Raw genomic sequence first — 12,353 nt, 5'->3', positions numbered from 1 at the left:
GACAGAGGCGGTACTGCAGCGCTACACAGCAGCATTCATTTGTCTTTGCAAGATAGCAGAGACGGTTGTCAGTCGTTCTGTACCGTCTGCTGCTGTCATGGGTGCTCCTGGCTGGCCTTCGCTGAGGTCAGCCAGGGGCGCAAAGACAAAAATGGGAATGACTCCCCAGGTCATTCCCTCCTTTATGTTGTATCTAAAAATAGAGTCAGTCCTGCCTAGAATATGGGGAAAGTGTACTAGAGAACCAGTGTACCAGAGAGCACAGCCGCTCCATGTCAAATCCCACAGAAATGATGAACTGCATGCCATTCTAGGGGGTGCCCCTGCAACAACCCCACTCATTGATTCCCTCCTCCCCCAACCCTCCCTCCTGGGCTACCGTTGCAGTGTCCCCCAATTTGTGTGATGAAGTAATAAAGAATGCAGGAATAAAGAAACACTGATTTTTTAGTGAGACAAAATGAGGGGGAAGCAGCCTCCAGCTGCTATGATAGTCCAGGCAGGACATTAAATGGTGGGGGGGGAGAGAAGCCCAGCATCCCGCTGCTATGATAGTCCAGGCAGTACAGAATCTTTTCTTTACACAGGAAAGGGGGGCGGGGCTGATGGAGCTCAGCCCCCAGTTGCTATGATGAAAACGGTTACCAGCCGTTCTGTACCATCTGCCAGGAATGACCGGGGGTCATTCCTATTTTTACCCAGGTGCCCTCGGCCGACCTCACCTGAGGCCAGCCAGGAGCAGTCACAGGATGACGATGAGGACGGCTACCAGTTCTTCTGCACTGTACCATCTGCCACCGGGGAAGGGAGGGGAGAGGATGCTGCTGTTCAGTGCCGCAGCACCACGTCTACCAGCAGCATGCAGTAGACATATTGAAAAAAAAAGTCAAGGAACGATTTTTTTCCCCTTTTCTTTCATGGGGGAGTGTGTGGGGGGGTTAAATTGACGAGATATACCCTGAACCACCCCGGACAATGTGTTTGACCCCACAGGCACTGGGAGCTCAGCCAAGAATGCAAATGCTTTTCGGAGACTGCGGGGACTGTGGGATAGCTGGAGACCTCGGTACCCCCTCCCCTCCAGGAGCATCCATTTGATTCTTTGTCTTTCCGTCCGTTACGCTTGTCACACAGCACTGTGCTGTGGACTCTGTCATAGCCTGGAGATTTTTTTCAAATGCTTTGGCATTTCATCCTCTGTAACGGAGCTCTGATAGAACAGATTTGTCTCCCCATACAGCGATCAGATCCAGTATCTCCCGTACAGTCCATGCTGGAGCTCTTTTTGGATTTGGCACTGCATCGCCACCCGTGACGATCAGAGCTCCACGCTGGCCAAACAGGAAATGAAATTCAAAAGTTCACAAGGCTTTTCCTGTCTACCTGGCCAGTGCATCCGAGTTCAGATTGCTTTCCAGAGCTGTCACAGTGATGCACTATGGGATACCGCCCGGAGGCCAATACCGTCAATTTGCAGCCACACTAACCCTAATCCGACACGGCAATACCGATTTCAGCGCTACTCCTCTCGTCGGGGAGGAGTATAGAAACCGGTTTAAAGAGCCCTTTATATCAATATAAAGGGCCTCGTATGGATGGGTGCAGGGTTAAATCGGTTTAACGCTGCTAAATTAGGTTTAAACGCGTAGTGTAGACCAGGCCTGAGCTACATGCAGCTGCTGGAGGTAAGAGACCAACAGTCATGGGGAGGAGTTTTCAGGGGGCTAGGGCCACGAGGGAACGCAGGCGTTCAGGGAGAAGTGTCAACATCTGTGATTTAAGGGCAGCTTCCGAGAACTCAGTTCTTTGTGGTGTCAGTTTCACGCCAGGAGTTGCAGGTCCCAGGCAGACTCCAGACACACAACAAAACACTGATCAGCACAGCAAGCGACCACCTCTCATCCCTCACCAGATCTGTGTGAACAATGGTTGGTGTTTCTGCGCAGCGCTCAACATGAGCCCACTGGATCTTTACGCTTACTGGAATGTTATGAGGGGACGAGTGCCTAAAGTGGCAGAGCTTGCCCTATATGTTATGTCTTCTCAGTGTCTACCGAGCTGACAGGGAAGAAGCTCAGTAAATATAAAACAACTACTTACAAACAAGACGGAATCACTTGCTGAGAACTGCACTAAAAGGTTAACCACATTGTACCACAATGGAGATGTCTGCCAAAAATGGCAAAAATAATGACATTTTAAGTTTGCGAATTTGTAATACTACTCAGCATTAAACTACTGATTTGATAGTTTAATTTCAGATTTGATTAAATTTGAATTTAAGCATTTCTTCAGAATATCAGAAGCTTGAAAGTACTGAGTTTAATTTAAAAAGGCAACAAGGACTGCTGCAAGGGTGAATTATTTTATGTTTAGTGCATTTTTTTTAATTATTCAAATATGAACACAGTTAAATTAGACACTGTAAGAGGTTGGTGCACAGTGGCCTCAACCACCTCTGCAGAATGCACCAAACCCTGCTGTGGTTATGGGCAATTTTAATAGTCACCACACGCAATGGGGCTATGCAGCAAAGAGCATGGCAAGTGAAGAACTGACACACTAGACATCGGCAAATGATATGCACCTCCTTTTTTATGCAAAACAGTGCGTCACTTTCCCCTCTGCAAGATGGGGTAGACAATATTGCCCTGACCTGTCATTCACCTCTGAAGATGATACAGGCACACCAATACCTGCATCGCAGATGGTCTTCAGTGAATTCCAGAACAGCCAGCCCAGACCAATACTGAATCATATTGGCATTCAAATCCCAGTTCTCTACTCAAATCCAGCACTGCGCTGGAACATCAAAGAAGAGGACTGGACCACTTTTACTGTGACCGTGGACAACACAATCTCCGACAGTTCCCCAACGCCAAAGACTTTTGACCATTTCATTGCACTCTTACTCTCCACCACAAAGAAGAACATCCCCCAGGGACTCAAATCATCGCACACTCCTTGCTGGACTGCAGGGAGCCAAGAGCTATGTGACGTTCCCCTGGTGTTATCTGGATCAGTGATCTGCTAGGTCACCCCAATCCTCGACTCTGGGAGCCAGTCTTACCCTGCTCTGCTGTGAACACCCACTCCCAGACTGTTCACACACAACCTCTAGCATGTAAGCTGCTCCCAGCTACATGAGTGGGCACTCTTGGCCAGCTGCTGCTTGGATTGTGCAACCGAATGATATTAGCCATTATCTCCGGTCCCAGACACAACCCTAGGAACTGCTGTCTTGCAGCGTTCAGTTATGCCCACTGGACCCTGCAAGCTTATATGAGTTTGTCAAATTAACAAAGAAATTGATATGTACCAAGCTTGTTATCCCAAGGGGAGTCTGACAGCTTCAAACCAAATGCACTGCTTCAGGCAGAACAAGCAAGCAAAGTTATTAACTACAAAGATAGATTTTAAGTGATTATAAGTCAAAACGCACTAAGTCAGATTTCGTCAAATGAAATAAAAGCAAAACGCATTCTAAGCTGATCTTAACAGTTTCAGTGCCCTTAAACTTAGATGCTTCTCACACAGGCTAGCTGGGCTCAGCTAGGCTCTCTCCTTTGATCAGTGCTTCAGTCACTTGGTGGTAGTGTCTGTAGACGGACGTGAGAGAGAGTAAGCGCACATGGCAAACATCTCTCCCTTTTATCATGTCCTTCCTTCCCTCTTGGCTTTGCCTCTAAACCCCCTTGCAGAGTCAGGTGAGCATTACCTTGTTGTAGCCCCAAACTAACTAAGGGAAAGGGGGTGACTGTGAGGCTGGGCTGGGCTTGTCCCATACATGGCCCTGATGAGGCATGAACTGCCCCTCTGCTCCTGGAGAGTTTTTGCCTGGGCATGTTTTAAGCAATGAGGACATATTTTCAGTCTCATAACTATATATATAAAATCACAACCTATAACATTACTATAACAACAGGACTCAGTGCATCATGAGCCTTCCAAAGACACCCAACATGACAAACTTTGCATTGGATACCACACAACCATATAGGGATGAACATGGGGGTACAGGGTGTTCCCCGGAGGTACAGAGCAACACAAGCTCCTCCACAAATATGATGATTCTAGAGATCTAGAAGCTGGAAAGGTACTCCTGGCATCACTGGATCCAGCAAGGCAGAAACAGTGGCTTGAAAGTGTAGGTCTAAACTTCATACGCTTGAGCAGACGTGCCTAGAACTTGCTGTGACACCTGGGGGCTGCAAATCCTCACATGCCACTAGGCTGCAGATGAATGTCAATGCTCTCACTGCTAAAGTTTTGTGGACATCAAAACAGCCAGTGAACAAAAACAGTATCGCAAACAAGTCCAGCACTGACTTTGGCAGGTGACATCCACATGCCCTCCAGCATTCCAATGGTCTGGACCATTCACAGGTAAGGAGATTGATGCAAGAAATTGGGAAAAGCAGCAGGAAAAGATGGTGTCCATCCTGAGTTCACTGGCATGGAAATAGATGATGCAACTTTTCACCAACATCCTGAAGACCAGTGAAATCCCCATGTGTGAAGAAAAGCCAAGGTTATTGCACTCCTAAAGCCTGGAAGACCTGCAGATCACCCTTTTAGTTACAGGTTAATCTCTTTCTTGAGGACCACCTACATGGTGATGGAGCATATGATTCTAAACCAAATAAGGCCCAAGCAGTTGCACACCAACCCAAGCAGCAAGCTGGAATGCACAGAAGTTGCTGTGACCAGGTCCTGGCCCTCAATATAAACATCAAAGCTATATTCCAATGAAAACTCAAGAACAGTACTGCTTTCATCAATCTGTTAGGATATGACAGTCTGGAAGGTCTGTCTGCAACTGAAGCTGGCCAAAGAGATCCTCTGTGCGCAGATTTTCAGACTCCTGAACACCATGAGCATATACTGTACCTCAAAGTCAAACCAGCAAGATGCTCACTTTGAATAATGGGTTACCACAAGGCTCTGTACTTGCTCCAACACTCTTCAATGTATACATGAGCGATATGCCTGAAATGATAGCGCAGAAGTTTGTGTATTCTGATGACCTGGCACTCGCAATTCAGGCCCATAGCTTTAAAGAATTTGAAGTGACCTTTACATCTGACCTTAAGATCATGGAGGCAAGTTGCAGCTGAGACCAAATAGGTAGTCTCTACTTTCCATCTTGACAACAGCATCACACAAAACACTAATTGTTGAGTTTTGTGGTGAAACTGTGCATTATGACGCAAAGCAAACATATCTCAATGTCATTCTTGACCACACACTCACCTTTCATGACTAACTTTAAAAAGTAGCCTCTAAAGCAAAGATTCACGTCAACATTATTCAGAAGTTAGTGGGAACAAGCTGGGGATCAACTGCCTTGGTGCTACAAAAACTGGCTTTGGTCCTGGCATACTAAGTTGCAGAGTACCGCGCACCGGCGTGGACAAAAAGCTTCCATGCCTAACTTGTGGATGGGCAGCTGAATCATCACAGGAACTCTACACCTCTACCATGGCTTTCTATTTAGCAAACATCAAATCTCCAGGTATCCACAGAGATACAGCCACAGCACAAGAACTTAAATGCACCAAAAACTACCCAGACCATCCATCTCACAGATTATGGATAACATACCCCAACAATGCCTGAAATCATGAAAACTCATGACCACCTCATGTCTATGAATGCAGCCTGGGAATGGCAAAGCATCTGGACCCCATCTATCATTCCAGCCAAGACTCAACAAGCCGCCCTCCCAATTTCAACCTGCCATGCAGACTTTCGACCACATTGAGCTGCATCTGAACAAACCATGGAAGATACAACTACTTGATGCACAAGTGTAAACTCAAGACTCATTTTCAGGCAACTGCGGTGATAACATCCAAACCATCAAACACATCATAATTCAGTACTCCAAACATGGATTCAAAGGTGAATTGGATGGTATCCACCACACCACAGAAGAGGCCTTGAAATGGCTTATAGACCTACAACTGCATCTATCGAATGTCACTCTGCAGATGCCAAATGCTTGTGAGCAATTAAGTGAATCAAAAACAGTAAATATTTTCATGTGAAAATTACACTGATCATTTTATATAGTCTTCACTGAATATTTATAAAAAAGTGACTGCTATGTAAAAATACCTTTCTTCAAAAAAATTTTACTTACTAGTAATCTAAGATGTACTGCATATATGCACATTTGTGATTTCTTAACAGGCCTCAGGAATAGAAACGGACAATATATTGTTATAGAAAGTAACAAGACAAAGCAATAATACAAACAAAACTGAAGATTAAGAAATGAAAGCCTTCCGAGATCAGAGAGAACAAACAATTTTAGATAATAAACAGAAATGAGAAATATGGAATTTTTGTGAGGAAATAGTTGACTAGTTGGAAAAATAACTGCATGGCACATACAGAGGAGGAGGAGTTTATATTATGATGAACAAAATATAATTAGGAGTAACAGAATTAAATAAATACAGAAAAAATGTAGGATAAACGTCAACATAAACTTTGACAGTAAAGTCATTTAAACTGTAGAATTCTCTCTTAAGCAGGTAGAAAAGCCTTGCCATTTTACTCATTTTAAAGCAGACTGAACACTAGTTACTGTATAAAGGCGAATAATGTAACACTGGGAAAAGAACAGACTAAGTGACGTAACAAGTCATCTTCATCTTCTGTAAGTTAAGTAAATATAAATAAAAATATAGTTGATAGAATGCATTTTCATGTCAGTCAACTTTTCACATTGTACTAAATAAAACATATTGACTTACAGAGGACAGCCACAGCTCCAGACTCAAACAGGAGGCACTCTTCCTTATTTCTGGTTTCCACTATCACACTGAATGGAGGTGGATCCAGTTTGTGGTAGACCCGATATCCTTTGCTGAAAGCCATTTCTCCTTTATCAGAGGCAGCCCTGTCCAATACAAGACCACGTTAGTGAAAGCTTGTTTACCTTCAGGGTTCTCACTGCAAAGCAGTCCCAATTCTTATCCTCACTCAGGTATTTTAAGAGAGTATTAATTGGGAGTGGGGTGGAGAAGAAGGGTGAAGACATGAAATATGAAGAACACAGACAGAACTCACACAAGGGCTGAATGATTTAGGACAAAGCTCAGTTTGCTCAGAAAAATGTATTGAAGGGATATTTATAGACAAGCATTACAATGAATTGTTTTTTAGAACATAAGCACCTAAATAAGCAACTTTTAAAAGAGCTCATTTGCAAATTTCACCAAGTTAACAAAACCATTTCACAAACATTATTTAACAGACTATGATTTCTTGGATGAGAGGAGCAAAGAGTCCTGTGACACCTTATAGACTAACAGACGTTTTGGAGCATGAGCTTTCCTGGATGAATACCCACTTCCTTGGATGTGGATGAGAGGGAGTCCATGACAAGACGAGCAAAGAGTGACAACTACCTAATGATGAAAAGTAGGTGACTGGGAGCCCAGATAGAGCTAAAAGTGGAACCTATTAGTGACTCTGAGGAAAGGGACACTGTCAATAGTTTAAGCCCCAAAGCAGTTTATTTTTACAAAACCTAGTGGTGACAGAAGAGTTTTTGGTACTACTGTCATTTTAATGGATGCAGAATGTTGTTGTTTGTTTGGATTTAAACCTTCCTCTATAGTATTTACTATGACTCAGTCATTAGCACACTGGGCTAGTGAAATTGTCTAGAAACCAGAAGATAAACTTGCTAAAAAGAGAGACTATAAATAAAAGGGAACTCAGTCATTAGGCTAATTTTAATCACACAAAACAAAAAGGAAAGGGGGAAACTACAAAAGGGGAAAAGTAAACTAAAGAACACTATTCTAGCAAACTAACGTGCCTTTTTAAAACATCTGGGTTACCTTTTATCCTAGCAGTACCGCCTGAGCCTCTCCATGTCTCAATTCCCTTCTCTAGAGAGGGCCCGATATTTACCTGCCTCCTCAGGGGGGCGGGGGCGCAGCGGGCACAGAGCCCTCTGCCGTGCTCGGATTAGCCCCCCCGCCAGGGCCAGAGGCGTCGCGGAGGACTAACGGCAGCGGCGGGGAGGGGAAGGGACGAGACACGGCAGAGGTCACCCTGAGCGCGGCCCCCTCGGGGCGCCCTGGGATAATGCCCAGGGGCCGTGCGCGGTGAACAGCTCGCGCGGGAGGAGAATGCAGAGCCGCCCCCCCCCCCCCCCGGGCAGAGACAGGCAAACCCGCGAGCTGAGAGACAAGCGGCCCGGCCCGGCCCCGCCACTCCCCGGGGATGGACGGACAGACCAAACACCTCCCCCACCAGACAGACAGACAGACCGGCCGTGCGGCCTGAGGCTCAAGGATCCACCATCTTGTGCAGCTGCTGCAGCGCCGCTTCTCTCAGCCCCGCGCCGGCCGCACCCGGGGCTGAGCCGCGCAGCCCCCCCCCTGCCCCGGGCCCCAGTGACAGCGCAGCGTCCAACGCCCCGGCCCCTCACCGGCTTCGCCGCCACTTCCAGGGCCGCCTCCTGCCGCCGCTGCTGCTGCTGCCGGCAACAGCGCTGACCTCACTTCCGCTCTGGTCCGACCGCTTCTTCCGCATTGCGCCGCCCGGGACCGGAAGTTGGAGGGGCCGAAGCGGGAGAGCTGAACTGCGCGTGGGGCTGGGTGCGCGAGGCAGTAAGACGGGGCCGTTCCTGTCACCTGTATAAGTGCTCACGAGCCTCCAAGCGGAGGGGCGCGCGAGATCCCCCCCCGCCTCAGCCTGCTGGCCTGGCTGGGGGTGGTGTCGGCTCCGCCCCATGCCTCGCGCTGGGGCAGTCGGGGCCAGGGTGGTCGCCCCGGGCGGATACGGGGAGGGGAATATGAGTTAAATGTGTGTCTAAAATGAGCGGCCGGGCCGGGAACCCGGCTGAGCCCGGGGTGAGTGGGAGCGGGCAGGGCTGGGCTGGGCTGGGCGGTATTTCGCCCAGCCTCGGGTTGAGGCCTGGGAAACCAGCCTGACCAAGGGGAGCCTGCTGCAGGCTTGACAGCGCTTCGGGTTTTAAAACCTCATCGCCTGGAGGCCCGGGATCGGGGAGAATCGGCTTTTCTTTAAAAGAAACATCAGCTACATGGCTCTGTGTAGGATGTGTTTGGGGGTACTTGCTGCCTGCTGCGCTTGTTTGTGAGTGTCTGTGTGTGTTTGTTTGAAGGACCCTGTGCTGGCAGCTGGAGGTCTCTGTTCATTGGCTGAGCCTCAGTCGGGGGGTGGGGCTGTCAGAATGGCCAGGGCTTTATAAAGCCATGAGTAAGTGACCAGGGGCTGCTACCAGGGAGTTTTGAGAGGGAGCTTGGAAGGGTTGAGGTACACTTGACATTCTTTAAACCAAACTATAATCAAAACTTCTTGATTTAAACAAAAACTCTTTCATTAACCTAGGTAGCTGTGGGACAGAATGCAGGTAAAAGCTCAAGCGGCAAAGTGGAGGCTATCCTGTTCTTGTGCTCAGTGTAACATGTATAATTGCCTACCCTATGGGTGGGTGGCATATGTGTGAATTCAGTGCAATGTGTTCCTGGCCCTCAGAGACCACATATGGGCTTTGGAGGCCAGGGTGGTGGAACTGGAGGAGCTAAGGGAGGCAAAGAGGTATATTGATGAGGCTTTCTGGGACACTGTAGATTTGTCCCACCTCTGGTCAGACAGACCCTGTGCTGTTAAGGAGGGTGAAAGGCCCAGGGGAGGGGAGTAGTCAATGGGAGTAGAGGGAAACCTTCCCATAGTTGGGACCCTCCTTCCAGATGACGTTGGGGTATCCTCTCACACTGAGGTTACCTCTCTGTGGGAGAGAACTCCAGTCATTAGGAAAAAGCAGGTGCTAAGGAGCACTTAAAGATGATAGTCATTGCAGAGAAACTAAATGAATTCTTTGCTTCAGTCTTCATGGCCGAGGATGTTAGGAAAATTCCCAAACCTGAGCTGTCCTTTCTAAGTGACAAATCTGAGTAATTGAAGTGTCACTAGAGGAGGTTTTGGACTTAAGTTTATCAATTAACAGTAACGAGTCACTGGGACCAGATGGTATTCACCCAACAAATGTGAAATTGCAGAACTATTAACTGTGGTTTGTAACCTGTCCTTTAAATCAGCTTCTGTACCCAATGACCAATATTTAAAAAGGACTCTAGAGGTGATCTCAGCAATTACAGACTGGCAAGTCTAATGTCAGTACCAGGCAAATTAGTTGAAACAATGGTAAAGAATAAAATTGTCAGACATGTAGAACAATATAAATTGTTTGGCAAGTAAATGTGGCTTCTGTAAAGGGAAATTGTGTCTTACTAATCTATTAGAGTTCTGTGAAGAGGTCATTAAGCATGTGGACAAGGGGGATCCAGTGGACATAGTGTATTTAGCTTTCCAGAAAGCCTTTGACAAGGTTCCCTTGCTAAAGGCTCTTATGTAAATTAAGTTGTCATGGAATAAGAGGGAAGATCCTTTCATAGAATATCAGAGTTGGAAGGGGCCTCAGGAGGTCATCTAGTCCAACCACCTGCTCAAAGCAGGACCACTTCCCAGACAGATTTATGCCCCAGATCCTTAAATGGCCCCCTCAAGGATTGAACTCACAAGCCTGGATTTAGCAGGCCAATGCTCAAACCACTGAGCTATCCTTCCCCACATTTCATGGACTGAGAACTGGTTAAAAGACAGGGGACAAAGGATAGGCATAAATGGTAAATTTTCAGAATGGAGAGGGGTTATTAGTCGTGTTCCCCAAGGGTCAGTCCTAGGACCAATCCTTTTCAGCTTATTCAGAAATGATCTGGAGAAAGGGGTAAAAAATGAGGTGGCAAAGTTTGCAGATGCTACTAAACTGTTCAAGATAGTTGAGACCAAAGCAAACTGTGAAGACTTCAAAAAGAGCTCACAAAACTAAGTGATTGGGCAACAACATGGCAAATGAAATTTAATGTGGATAAATGTAAAGTAATGCACATTGGAAAAAAAACCCAACTATACATACAATATGATGGGGGTTAATTTAGCTACAGCTAATCAGGAAAGAGATCTTGGAGTCATCGTGGATAGTTCTCTAAAGATGTCCACGCAGTGTGCAGCAGCAGTCAAAAAAGCAAATAGGATGTTAGGAATCATTAAAAAAGGGATAGTCTCCATCTTATCCTCTATCTTATTGCCCTTATATAAATCCATGGTATGCTCACATCTTGAATACTGCAGACAGATGTGGTCTCATCTCTAAAAAGATATACTGGCATTAGAAAAGGTTCAGCAAAGGGCAACTAAAATGATTAGGGGTTTGGAATGGGTTCCATATGAGAAGAGATTAAGGAGGCTAGGACTTTTCAGCTTAGAAAAAAGGAGACTTGGGGGGGATATGATAGAGGTATATAAAATCATGAGTGGTGTGAAGAAAGTGAATAAGGAAAAGTTATTTACTTGTTCCCATAATATCAGAACTAGATGCCACCAAACGAAATTAATGGGCAGGAGGTCTAAAACAAATAAAAGGAAGTTCTTCAAATGGCGCATAGTCAACCTGTGAAACTCCTTGCCTGAGGAGGTTATGAAGGCTAGGACTATATCTAGTTCTCTTTTAAACTGTTAAATTCATGGAGGTTAAGTCCATTAATGGCTATTAGCCAGGATGGGTAAGGAATGGTGTCCCTAGCCTCTGTTTGTCAGAGGGTGGAGATGGATGGCAGGAGAGAGATCGCTTGATCATTACCTGTTAGGTTCACTCCATCTGGGGCACCTGGCATTGGCCACTGTTGGGGGACAGGATACTGGGCTGGATAGACCTTTGGTCTGACCCAGTATGGCCATTCTTGTGTTCTTAACTGACTGGCAGGGTGGTTGCTGAGAAAACTTGCATGGTAATTTTTTAGTAAAAGTCAAGGACAGGATGGGTTGTGGGCAATAAAACAAGAATTCTGGGAAGCCCATGACCTGTCCATGATGTTTGCTAAAAATAACTGTGGCAAAATGGAGATGCAGGCTGAGGGTTCCTCAGCTGCAAACTCTTCAGGGCAGGGACCATATCTGCATTTTGTGTTTGAACTGCCATTGAGCTGGCTGGTGCATCTCTGTGCAGCTCTGGTAATACATCAAACACTAGTCAAAATGGAGAGTGCCCTACCAGATTTCACAGGCCAGGATCCAGCAAAGCACCTAAGCACATATTTGTAAGAAGATGTGTAGTCCTACTGAAGTCAGAGTATATTCTATGTGATTTGTTGGATTGGGTTTTTAATTTGTCAAACTTTTTATTATTATTCACTTTGCCTCTCTTATTCTACTTTGATTAGTGTATTTTGTACATTTTTACTCTAAATGAAAGGTTAAAAATTATAAATACAGAAATGTTTAAATGCCATTAAACAATCTAATGG

At 46.0% G+C, this 12,353-nt stretch overlaps 1 protein-coding gene across 13 annotated transcripts in view; it reads right to left on the bottom strand.

Annotated features, from left to right (window-relative positions):
* The window catches only part of SYNJ1 (synaptojanin 1), a 119,003-nt gene extending 110,472 nt beyond the window's left edge, over positions 1 to 8,531 (bottom strand). For 11 of the 13 annotated variants that reach the window (XM_030579026.1, XM_030579035.1, XM_030579053.1 and 8 more), the window contains exons 1-2: positions 8,456 to 8,528; positions 6,765 to 6,910 (exon numbers count right to left, since the gene is read on the bottom strand). In XM_030579026.1, coding sequence (XP_030434886.1) covers positions 6,765 to 6,888 — 124 coding nt within the window. In that variant the 5' untranslated portion in view covers positions 6,889 to 6,910; positions 8,456 to 8,528. Of the gene's footprint in view, positions 1 to 6,764; positions 6,911 to 8,455 lie in introns of all 13 variants that reach the window. The other 2 variants (XM_030579088.1, XM_030579127.1) reach the window with 1 other exon arrangement.
* Positions 8,532 to 12,353: the final 3,822 nt, after the last annotated feature.

Source organism: Gopherus evgoodei, chromosome 1 (genome assembly GCF_007399415.2).
Source record: "Gopherus evgoodei ecotype Sinaloan lineage chromosome 1, rGopEvg1_v1.p, whole genome shotgun sequence".
Lineage (NCBI taxonomy): Eukaryota > Metazoa > Chordata > Testudines > Testudinidae > Gopherus > Gopherus evgoodei.
The sequence above is the reverse complement of the archived record's forward strand: the minus strand, read 5'-3'. Positions and strand labels throughout refer to the sequence as shown.